The sequence below is a fragment of the Pteropus medius genome, unplaced genomic scaffold (genome assembly GCF_902729225.1).
Source record: "Pteropus medius unplaced genomic scaffold, Ma_sr-lr_union100, whole genome shotgun sequence".
Lineage (NCBI taxonomy): Eukaryota > Metazoa > Chordata > Mammalia > Chiroptera > Pteropodidae > Pteropus > Pteropus medius.
The window spans coordinates 33,488,075-33,503,999 of record NW_024340696.1 but is presented as its reverse complement, the minus strand read 5'-3'; the positions used below and the strand labels follow the sequence as shown (position 1 = coordinate 33,503,999).

The 15,925-nt window shown below is 34.7% G+C and overlaps 1 protein-coding gene and 1 pseudogene across 1 annotated transcript in view; one reads left to right on the top strand and one right to left on the bottom strand.

Moving 5' to 3' along the window:
- Positions 1-459: 459 nt before the first annotated feature.
- Positions 460-15,925, bottom strand: part of NUS1 (NUS1 dehydrodolichyl diphosphate synthase subunit) — a 28,096-nt gene continuing 12,630 nt past the window's right edge. Inside the window, exons 2-5 of the mRNA XM_039871160.1 lie at positions 13,622-13,747; positions 12,619-12,768; positions 7,466-7,565; positions 460-4,011 (exon numbers count right to left, since the gene is read on the bottom strand). Of these exons, the coding sequence (XP_039727094.1) occupies positions 3,921-4,011; positions 7,466-7,565; positions 12,619-12,768; positions 13,622-13,747 (467 nt within the window). The 3' untranslated portion in view covers positions 460-3,920. The remainder of the gene's footprint in view (positions 4,012-7,465; positions 7,566-12,618; positions 12,769-13,621; positions 13,748-15,925) is intronic.
- Positions 7,185-7,302, top strand: LOC120609820 (uncharacterized; annotated as a pseudogene).

Below are 15,925 nucleotides of genomic sequence, written 5' to 3'. Positions count from 1 at the left end.
ATTTTTATCAGAATGGAAATATTAGATACATACAAGTATAACTACGCAGTTAGCACTCGCCTACATTTTTTCATTTTGCTCAAGCTTTCCTTCTCTGAGACAAACAGATCTTTTCTTCTTTCTCATTAAAGCAACTTAAATTAGCACTAATGAAGGGGAATATAAATATGGTCAATAGCAGATAATCGAAATAGCTTGATATGGGAGTACATTTAAGTTTTATTTTTTGCCTTCTAGATATAAATACAGACGGCAAAATGTATAGCTCTTGAATCTCTAAAAGACAGATTAGAGAGGTGAGTATATAATGACCTGAAGAATTTGGACCAAGGTTAAATATTCATTAAGGATAACTGTGATATTTATTTTTTTTCCTCTTTTTATCATGTGCTGATGCAATTTATATCCAAACACAATAATCAAATACAAAACAAAATGCAAGACTCTCATTTTATAATCTGTAGTTTAAAAAGAATCTCTTTATTAAACCTGTTACAGTAAGATCCATTTTTTAAAATATATAAATACAAAAGAATTCTAGGATCATCACCAAAAACATAATCAATGAGTGATGGTAGTTATTTTTGTTTCCTTTACATTTCTGAATTCTTTTTCTACAATAAATGTGGTTTTTTAAACCTTAAGCAAATTCTCTTTCCACTCCCTTTTCCCACCAATTTTATAATTTATTGCCAATTAATCTTGCTTCCTGGGTTTTATTTCAAAGTATCCTGAACTTTTCTTACACTAATTTTTGTTGAAGGCATTTCCTATTGACCAAAGTTAAAATGTGACCTTTGTAAAATTTTTCAGATGAAAATCATGTGTAAAAAGCCAACTATCTTACAGTTAGATCCTCGAGTTAGGAAGTGAATACTCTATGCAACATAAGACAAACCATAGCTCTTAACATTCTATTTCCTGGTTCGACAAAAACTGTCAAATTTCTTTTTAAAAGAGTACATATATACGTTTTTAATTTGGCATTCCATATTCAGTAAAAATCAATTCAGATTTTAATTATTGTGGAATTTTGACAATTCTTGCAATGGTGAAATTTTATCTTGCTGTCACCTAGCAAAAAGCAAGTAATGTAAGATTCCAAATGTTTAACCTGGTAAAAAATGAGAATATATTTCGAACAAGAACAATCATTTAAAAAAATAGTATTGCTATCTAGTCATGAGTTTCTCATTACATTTCTGCAAGTCCTACATGTTCAGAATAAATGTAGCATTCACATAATACTATAGTCCATGAAAAGAGTATATTCTTTTATTATTTTTGTTCATACATGTTAGGTTTCAACTTTCAAAAAAATCAATAAATTTGATTCCTTAATCATAAAAACTTGTTTTACATATTATTTACATGTTGCCAAAGTCTACAGCCATACAAAACATCACAAGGATTTGACTCTACCATCGCACAGGAGGAGGAGGGAGCTATCAAGTAACATACATTCAAAGATTAATTTGTAGGTATGCACAGTGTATTTGGCACTGTTCATTAACAATATAACACCTGCCTCTCTTACGACAGGCATTACTAAGCCTTAATCACAATATACCAGAATTTACTAATTCACCTCAAACCCAGCTTTCAAACTTTGTTAACAGTAATCACTTTTAAGAAACACAACTAGAATTGGGAATGGAATTCAAATCCTCTGACTTTTGCTATGCTCCCAGCTGCCATCTATAATGTAGGTTTAATTTGATAATTTTTCCATTGTGGGAGTGTCAAGAAGAAACAATTTAAAGATATCATCTTTCCATACACATAAAGACAAACAACATTTTTCTTGAAAATAATCTGTTCTTAGGAGTGCCAAGAGAGCCCTGATAATGCTAACTAGTGATAATTTTGGCAGGAATTATAGAATGACCAATGCCATTCAAGTTGTGGAAATCATATGAACAGTTGAATTCATGAGGAAAAGGATTTGGAATGCCTATATCTGAATTCAGAATCCTTAGCAACTTGTTTTAAGGGTCTCTTCCTCGGACTATAACGGACTCAGGTCACAAGTTTAGGTTTATAACCTGATGTGTAACACTACATTGCTATAAAATGGAAAGAGAAAATAAAGTACAAAGACACAACTATTAAACCTTTAGCAACTTTGGCTACATCCTAGTGGGTTATTCATTTGACTAACTTAATTTTAACAAATATTAAATCTCTTCACTTCAATTGGGCCCATTAAATTTAATTCATTAAAGCCATACATATTCCAGAATGTTTAAAAAAGATACATGTTTATAAAAGGCATACATTCAGTCTTACACCAAGGCCAAAAAAAGCCTCAATAGAACATGAATCACAGTACAGGGCAACAGAAATAAAAAAAATTCTGTTAAAAGTTTAAAGATATGCTGTAGTTTCACACAAAACTTTTAGCAATAAGTTAAGATTAAAAAAAAAAAATTCTTACAATGTACAAAGGACTGAAAGTGCAAAGTAATGTCACTAAACCAAAATTTAGTTTAATCATTTTATTTCAAGTGTATTTTAAAAATCATAAATGGGGTTTTGTAATCCAAAGTTGAAATATTCTTCATAGCTTCAGAATTTGACAAGCAATTCCAGACCTTGTTTTCCAAATCCAGTCTTCTCTATTTTTCAGACTTCCAGGACTCCATTCTAAATGTACAATTTTAGATAACTATTATATATTTTTTGATAAGATTTTTCCGAAAACAGTCCATAAAATATGAATGGTTTCTGTCCAAAGATCAGCAGCAGTGAGAGAAGAAATACTAAACACATATCAAAAATCACTTATTCATTAAAAAAATAACAGAGCCAGTGTTGTTCTCTGTCATGAAAGAGAACACGTGAAATTAATTTACTTTTGTAGACTTTGGTAATGTTTTATTACCTATACAGGCCTCAATCTTACTTAAAGATCCTTTACACTAAGTCACCATTAGGATTTACTGAGTAAAAATCCTAGGTACTAACATGGCCTAAAATGTGTTATTCCAAAGAGGAACAGGTAGATTACTTTTGAGGAAAAGAGCTGCCTTAGTAACTTCCCTCAAATATTTATTTTAAATAAATATAGTTCATTGAAATAATTTTTAAACCAATTTTGGGTACTATCTAGCACACTGCCCACCAAACGGAAAAGAAAATTCAAACTTTCTTTTTCTGGAAGTTTTCCACCTTTACTTTTAAGATTACAACTTTTTCACCATTTTTTGACTGCCTAATACAATATTAAAATTTTTTAAATTTGGCATTTCAGTGTTGTAAGAGTTCTTTTTCAAATGATCTTCACAACTCAGAACAAAGACACCAGATCAACACTGTTAAGTCACATTGTTTGACAATAATGATGAGATGAAAATGGACGGATATCTGAAAATAGATATTCCCTCTGCTCCAAATGGTGAGCAAGTTTTTAATAACATGTGAGTAACACAGAACTCCATTCTTCTGGAAATCCCTCAAACTCAGAATGCTTCCATTTAATAAGTCTATATATTATTTTTAAAAATTAAAGTTTGGTCACTATGAAAGACTGAAAAAAAAAATTATTCCCCACTCCCCAAAAATGACTAATTCCTCTCCCTACAAAACAGGGAAGTCATTGGGACTGAAGCCTTTAAAACTGAAATTTCAGCTCCTAAAACTGCTGCTATTTGCTCAAAGGTACAAGTCCACGTATTTCCTTCTCCAATATTTCCCCATTTATAAATGTATTTCTATACACACACGCTCATGTATACACACACGCACACTCACTCACACATACTCTTACTCTCAAGTAAGACACTTTTTTGTGTTTGTTGATAAATTATGAGGATTATGAACTAGGTGTGTATAGGGTTTCAGGGGTGCTTTGTAAACATCAGAGTCACTTGGGTCCTTTTCTCCAAAAGTCTGAAATCAAATTATGCAACCAGGGATCACTACTTTCCCAGACGCTGTTCACAGGCTGCATATTGACGAAGGGCAGAGAAAAAGTCCTCATATCTGATGTTTAGGTGGGAAGGCAAAGAGCTGAAAAGAAAGCACAGGGGGAAAAAAGCAATTAGATGACATACTGTAATTTGAAGCAGGGGAACCGGAAGAGTAATGACCAAAAAGAGGTTAAGGGCAGAAGAGAGTAAATTATAAGCATAGAGTATACAAACCATCTCTATTAAATAATTATTAAACTCATTGTGAAACCAAGTAAAAAGTAATCTCTCCTTCTTTCCATAAGAGAAAAGCAACTTATAGTGAGATTAGAAATTCAGAATCTATTGAAGCGTTAAGTCTAGATTAATGCAAAACCGGAGGTCTATTTATAAAGGGCTTCACTCAAATTTGTTTCAAGAACTCATCTCTGTCACAGTAAAGCTGGTACTAGCTGAATGGTGTCTGAAAACCAGGCTTAACACTGGCAGAGCAGCACAGCATCCCCACCTGATAACTGAAGCCATGTGGTGAGTAATCAACAAATGAATGATATTTATCTCCACCATTTCCAACTGCTCAAGAAGACAATTACAATGTGAAAACAAGTACTTTAAAGGCAGGGTGAACATAGAGCCAGAGGGTTCCCCTTTAAGTATTTCAAACACTTAGATAATTTACAATAATTAACATGTTTTTAAGTCACTAATTTATATAGCTTTATTGTGAGGCTTTAGAAATTCCAAACAGCATCAGTGTCAAACACCTGATCAGAGTACAAGACTCACATTTAGAATTCTACAATCACCACAAAAAAGGGATTCAACAAACCTACCATGAATGAACTCCTGCCTGATCCTGTGGTTCTCTTTCGCTACACTTTCTTTATCCTTCCTTCCCTGCCCCCAGCTTCACTGAGATATAATTGACAAATAATCTTTATTCTTCAACTACCCAAAACTCTGAAACAAGTCTCCCATTTCCCATCATTTTCTTATCTATTAATAATCTCTATATCAACCTTTTATCTTATTTACTCTACTGAAATGATATCCTCAAAGGAAAATTTAATGATGTTCTTCTCACTAAAGCTTGCTTCAAATGTCTCCTTCAAACTACTCACTTTCCTAAGTCTTCCTCATTTTACACCCCCATTATCAACAGTCTCATCTATCACTCCTCAAGAAGCACTTAGCACCACCACCCCTCAGTGCCTCAGGTCTTGCTATGTCCCAGATAGGGACATAGGGTTCTGCCATTCTAATTTCCTGTATTATGATTAAGACAGTTTTCTTGCCATCACGGTGCTTGCAGTCTGGTAGGCAAATACAGAGCAAACCTCAATATAACATAGAGCTATGACAGACATAAGTACAGAGTTCCATGAGAAAGCTTGTAATGTGTGAGGTATCTGATGTCCATTATCAGATTTAAATCCTCAACTCTGTATTTAATTGTCCATTTTACAAATACAGAGAAGTTTAAATAGCTTTCTAAAGTCATGTTATTGAGCTGCAGAGCAAAGATTCAAACCAAGATCTGTTCTGAAACACACTCTTCCCTCCAAACCACTCCCAACCTCAAAAAGTATGATGGCTACCTTTCTTGGATCCCAAAGGCATCCAAAACTACCTGGAAAATCCCTAGAGAAAAAGAGACAAGAGAAACACAGGCCACCATAAGGAAACCCAGAATTTGGAAATCTGAGTTGTAATTCCACTTTGTTACAAGCTTGAGCAATGTCTCTTCCTCATCTTCCTCACCTATAAAATGAGGAGGCAGCACCAGATGATCTATCTACAGCATTTTCTGACTCTAACATGCTACGTGTTCTTTTCTGCCTCTTTATTTGACACCTTTCCCCGCTCCAGCCCTGAACCTGAACTATTTAATCCCTTGGTATTATGCTCTTCTATGTATACTTTAGAGAGGTCTTCTATTTTCACAGGTTCATTTACTTCTATTTCCTAGGTACTGACAATTCCCAAATGTTCATCTATAGTACTGACTTCTCATCCGAGCACCAATTCTCCATTTTCATCTACCTTCCTAAGTGTTTCCATCTAAACAGACTATGGACTCAAATGCATCTTATTCCTGAATTCAACATCTTCCCTTCAAAAATCAATGCTCCCTTGACTTTTCTGACTTTCTCAATAACACAATAATTCGCCCAGTCACTTAGGCTTAAAAACTTAGGAGTCATTTCATTTCTTCTCTTTTACCACAATTAGTAAAGGGTCAGGCCTGCAATTATACTTGTTAATTACTTCTCATGAGAGACAGAACTTGTAGTATTCTCCTAAAGCCAGAATTTAAATATATTTCTCTCCTTTATTTTAAATCAGCCAAAGGGAAATAGAGTCCAGAAGCCAGCCCCTGTTTTTGTAAATAAAGTTTTGTTAGAACACGGCCACACACACTTGTTCACATATTGCCTGTGGTTGTTTAGGTTTACTAGCAAATGAATAGTAGTAACAGAGAGGAGTAGCTGTAAGAGACTGTAACACCCCACAAGGCCTAAAATATTTACTATCTGGCTCTTTACAGAAAAACTTACCAAACTCTCTTCTAAATAAACAATTTCATTCTCATCACTGTATTCTCCCCTAAATTTTAGCTATGGCCTGTTCACTTGTCATTTTATCTCATTCTTTCCCAAATCCCAATCTATTCTAGTACACAGTTACCAAACAAATCTTCCAAAATTACCATTCCTGCATTATCCACAGGCTCAACTGTTTCCTACTGCCTGTCTAAACGATTATACATATTCCTTATGCTAGAATTTAAGCGTATTTAAGCATTCCCAATGCTTACGCCTCCAAACTATTTGATTTCACCTCATACTACTATCTAACACTAACTCCCAGCTCTGGTATGGCCGGTTCCCTCATTATTTCTTTAAACTGTGTTGTTCATTCCCTCTACCCAATCCCAGCATTTCTATTTTCCCTGTCCATATCCTATACTTCTCACCATTCCTCTAGTTGCAAAAATTCCACCCATTTTACATACTGCAGATCAAGTCACATCTTTTCTGCATAATCAACCACTCTGGCCCACAGAGATTATCTCTCACTCTGGATCTCCTATGACAATTGGTGTCAATACCAAACATTCACATGACCACACACTCTCTTGTGTCTGAGTCATTCATGTCTTTATTTTACCACTGATACTGTGAAATACCTGAGGGAAAGGATCCAGTATTATAATTTTCTGGGAATTTCCACTATACCAAGTACAGTGCTGGGTTCAAGAAATACCTGCTGATCTACGGCCATGTACCCTGAACAAGCTTGATCCCGTCTGATCTCAGAAGCTAAGCAGGGTCAGGCCTGGTTAGTATTTGGATGGGAGAACACCTAGGAAGACCAGGTGCTGTAGATGTAAAACATAAAAAAAAGAGAGAGATTGTAATAAGCTGACAAGGTCCTTGCAATCGGTGAGGTCAACCAGGGGTTGCCTCACCTAAAAAAAAAAAGAAAGAAAAGAAAAAAAAAAGAAATACTTGCTGTATCGAACCAAAGTCAATATATTTTTAATTACTTACATAATCTCAGTCAATCTGATGTGCCAAGGAAGATAGCCTAATGTGCTCTCCACAGGACCAAACTTCAATACCACATCAGGATCAGGGAAACCACTGGAATCTTGGAAAGAAAGAAATACATACCAACTTAACATGCACTGTTTACAAGTAAAATGACCAGGGGCAAAATCTGTTCATCAAATTGACCTCTTATGCTTTGGGTATCAGTTCTCTTAAGACACTTTACTTGTATGTTTCCATACCCCCATCCTACTGCTCAACATATACTTTAATATCTATGTTATTTCTAAATGTGGAAGTCTTCCCTAAAGTCCACTGAACTGGATTACCTGATAAAGAGGAGAAATCCAACTCCTACCCTAAACTCTACAGATAGCCCCCTAATCCCATCTATCTTTCAAGAGTCAATTTGTTAAGTGTTCTCTTGGCATCCTGGGAACCAAACTGCTCTAAGAGTACAAATGCTTACTCTGGCCCCAGAGTCAAATAACTTCAGATGAAAAGAGACTTAAAAAGTATCCACTCTCCTTCCTTCCCCCATGTCCTTCATTTTATAGCTAAGGACCCAGAAAGACCAACTTCCAACGATACAGTACAAATATCCTCAGTGTTCCTCAGCGCCTGAGCCCCCTACAAGGGTTAAAGACTGTACATCTGCCTCGACAAAGGCATGGCCATTTTTGGCTTTACAAACTGGCTTCCATATGAGACTTAACCTTGAGGAAAAAAAAGGAATAAGGATAATTGATATATTTTAGAAGAGTAAAATAAATCTTAAAATAAGAGTCAATGGTATAAGAAAAAAGATGCTATAATCCAAGAGACCCAGGTTCCAACATTTTCTAATAACCTCAGTTCTGCCACTAACTTTCTTGTCACACAACTTCTTCAGGGCTTAGTTCCTTTATTTTTTAAATAAGGAGACTAGGTTGCATAGGCCCATCCAGTAGAAATAAATAATTATTTTAATAACAAAGTCTCTTTAAAAGTCTATGTTGACAGAGTGAATGAACTAAGTAGAATAACACACATTCCTCTGCCTGCTGAAAAAGCAAATTCTCTTCAGTAAAGAAAATAACAAGAAGGGGCTTCCAGCTAATAGTAGTATGAAGAAGGTGATGAATCCCCTGGAAAAAAAAAAAAGAACACAAAACCATGTATTAAACTAGACAACACCAATCACGTAAAGGTACTGGATGTTAACCAGAAGAAGATAATTATTTTTTTAAAAACAAAACAAAACAAAAACATCAGCTACAGCTTCAGATTGAGAATGGTAAGAATTTCGGCCTTATTGCCTTCTACCCCCAATCAATTAGAGAGAACTGCAGTTTTTAACAGCACAGGATGGACAGCAAAACTGGCAGGTTTGATGCTTGTAGCCAAAAGATATGGACCCAATTTGGAATTGGAAGTTGTGAGCAGGAGGGAGGGGGCAGTGGTAAAAACCTTCGATTTTGCAAGCTAAAAGTGACAAACTCAAAAGGGAACAAATGAGGAAAACTCAGTTTTGCTCTTCTGCAGTTGGAGCCCAGTTAGAGCAAGCAGTACAATGGCCAGAAATTTAACAGGGAGATCCTGGAAATAAGGACTCAGATAAGCTCTCCACGCCTCCAGGACCAACAGGGAAGCTATACATGCAAAGGAGGAAGGACGATGGGACAGGGAGGGGAAGGGTAACACAGGGTGACAAGAAAGCCCAGTGAAAAGTAATAGCCAAGGAGACTTGGGAACTGACTTGAATGCACTCTCCTATATCACACAGAGATTTTAGAAACTTTACAAACTCAAGGTGTCTACGCGCAATCAGTAAGCAAATCATTGGCTGATACATTAAACTGTGGACACGGAAAGCCAGACTAAAAAAATAAAATTAAAAGTAGAAAAACTGAGCAGAGATAGGAATAATCGTCTTTGTTTACAGACAACATGACCTTGTATTTAAAAAATCCTAAGACTATAAAAAGAACTATAAAACTGTTAAGTATTTAGCAAGGTCGCAGGATACAAAATCAGTATTAAAAATCAATTGTATCTTCATATATTATCAACAAACGATCCAGAAATAAAATTAAGAAAATAATCCTACTAACCATAGTATCGAAAAGAATACTTAGTAATATATTATCAACAAACGATCCAGAAATAAAATTAAGAAAATAATCCTACTAACCATAGTATCGAAAAGAATACTTAGTAATAAATTTGGATACAGCAGAAACCCTGTATCCAAAAATTATAAAACATTGTTAAAAGAAACATTAAGACTCAAATAAATGGAGAGATATACTATGTTCATGCATTGAAACTCTCAATATTGTTAAGACAGCAATTCTCCCCAAACTTGAGCTATAGATTCAATTCAATCCCTATCCAAACACTTTTAGGGGAGGTGGTGGGGGGGAGGAGGGGGATTGCCAAGCTGATTCTAAAAAGTGTATGAAAATGCAAAGGACTCTGAGCAGCCAAAACAACTTTGAAAAAGAAAATCTAAGTTGAAAGACTTAGCGTTACCTGATTTCAGAGCTTACTACATACAGTAGGCTCCAGTAATCAAGACAGTGTAGCATTATAAGGACAGAACATAAACCAACGCAATAGAATAGAAAGCCCAGAAATAAACTCAAAGATTTATGATGAACTATTTTTCAACAACAGAGCCACAGTAATTTGGGGGAGAGGGGGGGAGTTAGGGGTGGAAAGAGAGTTTTTAAATAAATGGTAGTAGAAGGAAAACTGGTATTCTGTACCCTACACCATTCACAAAAATTGGGTTAAAATGGATGGCAGACTTAAATATAACAACTGAAGTTATAAAAATTCTAGAAAAAAAACACAGGAGAAAATAATTGTGGCTTTGATTAGGCAAAAATTTCTTAGATATGACACCAATGCATGATCCACAAAGGAAAAAACTAACAAACTGGATTTCATCATAATTAAACTCTTTTTAAAAAAAAGAAAAGGAAAAAGAAAAGGCAAGTCTTGGACTGAGAAAATGAAAATATTTACAAATCATATGTATTATCGCTGATACAAGATCTCTTAAAACCAACCCACTTATAGGACAAATAACCCATTAAAAATAGGCAAAAGATTGAACAGACACTTCACAAAAGAAACAAATGAAAAATTAGCATATGAAAAATGCTCAATATCATTAATCATCAGGAAAATATAAAACAAAACCACAATGACATACTATTACACACCCAACAGAATGGCTAAAATGAAAAACAACAACAACAACAATAATAAAACAACTAATATTATATCTTGGCAAGGATATGGAGAATCTAGACTACTTTACTTTGCTGGTGGGATGTAAAATGGTAAAGTTTTGTAGTGTCTTAAAAGTTAAACATTCACTCTCCACACAACCTAGCAATTCCATTATAAATTATCTACCCAAGAGAAAGGAAAACATGTCCACACAAAGACTAGGTATGTAAATGGTCACAGCAACATTATTTAAACAAACCAAATGTAAATCAACTGATGAATGAATAAACAAAATGTGGTATATCCATAAAATAAAATACTATTCAGCAACAAAAAGTAATGAACTACTAAAATACTAAAACATGCAATATGGATAAACTTCAAAAATAGTATGCTGAGTAAACATAGCAAGATATAAAAGACTATATATTATATAATTCTATTTCTAGAAATTTCTAGAAATTAACTTTTCACTTATCATGGGTCTACAACCCCTGAAGCAACACCTGGGCGCAAGACTTTAGCACTTCTCCACAGGCTGGCTACCTGAAGAAGCACCTATGGTCTCTGCATCACTTTTAAGATATCCTCACAAATCACTCTCTGGTTGAGGCCTTAGAGGATCCAGGAAACAGTCAACTTCACAGTATCCTCTGACCAGAGAGCCCTTACAATGGTCTGCTTTAAGCCTTTTCATTCAGCTTGAATACAGTTAGGCAATGACAGATAGAAAATAGAAGAGTAGGGTAAGAAATGAGTTGGAAATAAAAGTATGAAGTTAGTGAGACCAAAATGCCAGAGAAGGACTGTGGTCTGTGATAGACATGTGTCAAAGTGGAGCAACGAAAAACGGGAAGTTATATAAATAAGACAGAAAATCCATGATTAACAACTAAGGTAAATGTAGACTCTACTGAATAAACAAAAAAATGTCTGAAATTGTATAGCTATAGAAGTTATCGATGGACATAAATTTGTTAGAATATTGCTTTTCTCCAAAAAGATCAAGGATAATGCTATAAACAGAAAGACTATAAAGTTCCCAGGGAACTCTAGAGAGAATAAGAAACTAAAGGCTTTTACATAAACAGTTGAAGAAAAATAAATAAAAATGTTATATTTGATTTACCATAACAAATATAGTGGTATATTCAGTATACCATAATAGAAGGAACACTACGAAAAGAGTTATTGATGACAGTAAGATTATATTCCTGCGACTGCTTTCTAAATAGCTATTAAGTTCACATTTAACAGAGTGTTCAAACTAAAAAGAAAGAAGGAAAGGAGTGTAATATTATAATAAAAAATATATACCTGGTCATTGTCCCAGTCTCCTGGCACAGAGCTCCAAAAACCCTTGGAATTTCCCGAGTGATAGGGGTAAAGACAATATCTGTGAGCCATTCTAACAAATTATCAAACCTTAGGAGGAAGTCACAGGAACTCCCTATTTATAACCAGTTGATCAGAAGTACAAATGACGAGAGAATTGCAACTGATGTGTGAAGTGGGGGCAGTCTTGTATGACTGAGCCTTTAAAGTTGGTAGAGTCTGATACTAACTCTGGGTAGTAAGTATTGGAATTAACACACAGTTCGTGTTTGGAGAATTAGAAAATTCATTGTCAGTGTTGGAAAACATCCCAGAAGGAAGAAGGCTGACAAGTAAGAGTCTTCTTTTTAAGAATATTCATTACTACCCCCGCAAAATTCTCTTAGGTCCTTGCCTTTACCAGTAAGTCCTCAGGCAAAGGAGTTGACTACAAATTTTACTGTCTCAAAACCATTTTCACGTTGGGGTCTTTAAAATTCAAAACATGACAAGTATAACAACAACAACAAAATCAGGTTTTATAAGCAAAAGAAACATATTCTACTTCATATTGTATATTTGTGGGATGAAACTAAAAATGAATATATAAAACTTACTAAGTAAACTGTCTAACATATGTACATCCAAATCTGTGGATTTCTTTTGCTGCTGGGCTACTAACTGGCAAAATTCCTGAGCAGCTCTCACGATATCTGCTTTTCCATCTTCTGGGGACAGGACCTTCACTGCCGACTGGCAATTTAAAACTGGAGGAAAACACAAATGAGACATTAAAAACACTCTCTTCCAAATATATTTCAAAATCTGTTTCAAGATATATAAGTTCAGAGCAAAATAAAGGTACAGTTGTTGTAGTAAACAAGAGTCTTTTAAGGCCTTCAAATTCCACATCAAAAGATACTTAAGCTACTCTTCCTCGAAAGGACCCACATGTCACATTTGTTTATATATTTATATACTGCCTTCTTTTCAAAGTATTCAGAATGACCTTGTATCTGTGAGTAAATCCTATAGAAAATAGGAAGTTTAAATTATAGGGTAAATTATAATTTTTACAAGTCTAAAACAGCATCTACAATCATAGTACAGTTAACAGTACTATGGGATAGAAGACAAAAATATGTGGTTCAATGGAACATTATCTACAGCACATACCCACTTTATCAAATTCTATGATTCTATCAAAACTAGTTTACAATTAATAGGTTTCTAGGTAAGTAATAGCGATGCCAAATTCTACAGAGATTCTCTCTAACCCCACATAAAAACCATTTCAATATTTCTAATCTAGAAATGTGTCTGTTCTTTGGATTCTCTTTTGAACCAGCTATAAAATCTGCCTGGTTCATGGTGGTTATGAGTTGAATAAAATCTTTAACATTTGTTTATTGCTCAGTATCTATGAAAGTCATGATTTTATCTTTTTTCTGAAAATTATCTTTTAACAAGATGAAAAAAGTCTAAACCTGATGATTAAAGATGGTGACAATAAAGACTAACAGGGCAAAATCTGGGAGTGAATAAATGAGTGATAGAATTTGCCTTGAAACACAAAACACATCTGTCCCTGTTACATATTCAATTTATATTCATGCTTACCTTGATCGTCTTTGTCATTACTATTTGCAAATTCTGTCGAGTACTTGGAACAATCTAAGCCCAGAAGTTCCTGCTGTTGTTTTAAAATTTCATCCATCAATCTGGAATTGTTTCTTTTGAAAATACCTTAAAAAAAAGGGCAAGTAAATCTCAACTAGGTTAATTTATCCTCCTTAATAATTAGTGGATGATTGTTGTGAAAACAACAATGAACCCAGAACTGAATAAATTCCAAATGAAGTAGTGATGACTAATTCTAACCTAGAATCTGAAAGGAAAATATTAAAAACAAAACTTTGCCAATAACACAAGCCTGGCTTCAGGCTAAAGTTGAAAACAAAACAAAACATAACAGGGGTAACTATTTAGTGTCAATATGAACATGATAGAAATTTAGACCTAGAAGGAAATTTTAAGAGATCATTTATTTGAGATCATTTACAGAGTAAGAAACTGAGACCCAATGTCCAAAAATGCATAAACTGCAGCAGTGGTCTAGAGTCCGTATCTTCCTGACTCCCAGTCTCCTGTAATTGCCTGCAGATTTATGATGTGCATTCAAAACTATTACCTCAATTTGATTAGTTTTCTTAATGATAAGAGGGTCTAATATGAATTATGTAAAAAGTAGAAAATAGAACAAAATTTAGTAAATTCAACAAAGTATGGAAATATACCACTTAAAATTGTTTTTATCTTCCAACGATGCACAGAAAAGTTAACTATCATGTCATTAAGGAGGATGAAGGAACCAAGTGACATATATTTAATATAAAACTAATATAAAGAGCTCTAACTAAAAACAAACATCAAGTTTTTGGCTGTTTTCAGAGAGGCCAACCTTATAGTGGCCATTGCCTTTTTGGCCTTTATCAAGTGTTCCTCTCAGTCAGACACGATTTTAAAACAGTTCAAACATTAACTAAGAGAGAGAACATAGCACAGAATCTGAATATGTTGTATACAAATGTCAACTTGGTAGTGTATGTGTAATAGCAGTTCAAAGATAAAAGTCTCCTTTGGTAGGAAAAGGCTTTGTAAAATAAGCAAGTCTCGAGCTGAGCTGACCTCAGAAAATTAAAGAGAAGAAAATGGAAAGGATATTTAGATGGAGAAAACGCTTTAAAAAGAACACTGACTGCTCAAAAGACAAATGCTGCTGGTGCAAAGGATCTGAGAAAAAAGGCAACAAGATAGACCTAACTTTTATTTCATTTCACCTACTCAAAGGGTAACCAATAATTTCTGAGTAATGTGGAAAGGTGTGGAAATTCATTTCTTTAGAAATGTACAGAGTACAGAGAAAGCAAGGCAGCAGACTACTGTAGTAGTCCATACATAATTTGATTAATCAATGGAAAAGGTGTCACTACAAAAGAGTCATTCCAAAATGATAGAATAAAAACATGACTTAACTAGAGGCGAACACAGAAAACTCCATGGCTTTAATCCTGGGTAACAGAAAATGCTACCTTTTTTTTAAAGTAGGGAAATTCTATAAAGAGAACTAGTTTCAAGGAAAAGATTAGTTCAACATAGCTGATGACAGAACAGTTAGGTCACAGTTTACTGTAAAAGTGATTAGAAACATGAGAAAAGGATGTTCAGAAGAGGTCGTCATATAAGAACCATGTGGGGAAGGCTGCAGGCAGTTTTTCCTTGTTTCTACCACCCTGCTCTTTTTAATAATTGTACATTATCAGTGTATTTGTTTTACCTGCTCATCTTCTAAACTGATGGGCCCTGTAGTTCATTCTCATTGTTAGATTTTTGCCTCCTATAAGTGTACCAACCTGCAATAAACTCTTCTTATTGAAAAAAGTAAAAAGAACCATGTGAGTAGGAATCTTACCTATTCTGCTTACTAGGGGCTAACACAGTGCCTGGCACAGAACAAGACACTTAACAAATAAACATCTGCTGAAAGGAGATGACAGGTCAGAGACTAGCTAGAGGACTGGGAAAAGGCCTCTTTAGGGTAAGTGAAATTTCAGCCGGCCCCTGACGAATCAGGAGTTTTACAGGTGTGGGCCTGGGCAGGTTAACATAAAAATGGAGGATAGAAATGTAGATATACATTTGGAAGTCATCCTCCGTAAGGTGATTACCATACACACAAAAAAAATGATGATTTCCAAAGGTAAAGTGTATCCATGGAGAAGAGCAGAGGGCTGAGGATGTGGCTCCTTATGAAAGTCTGCGATCATTAAGACTCTAAGTTGGGAAAGATAAAAGTGAACATTTTATAACACCCATATCCTGAGCAAGATTAAGCAAACGAAAAAAATTCCCAAAGAAAATTCT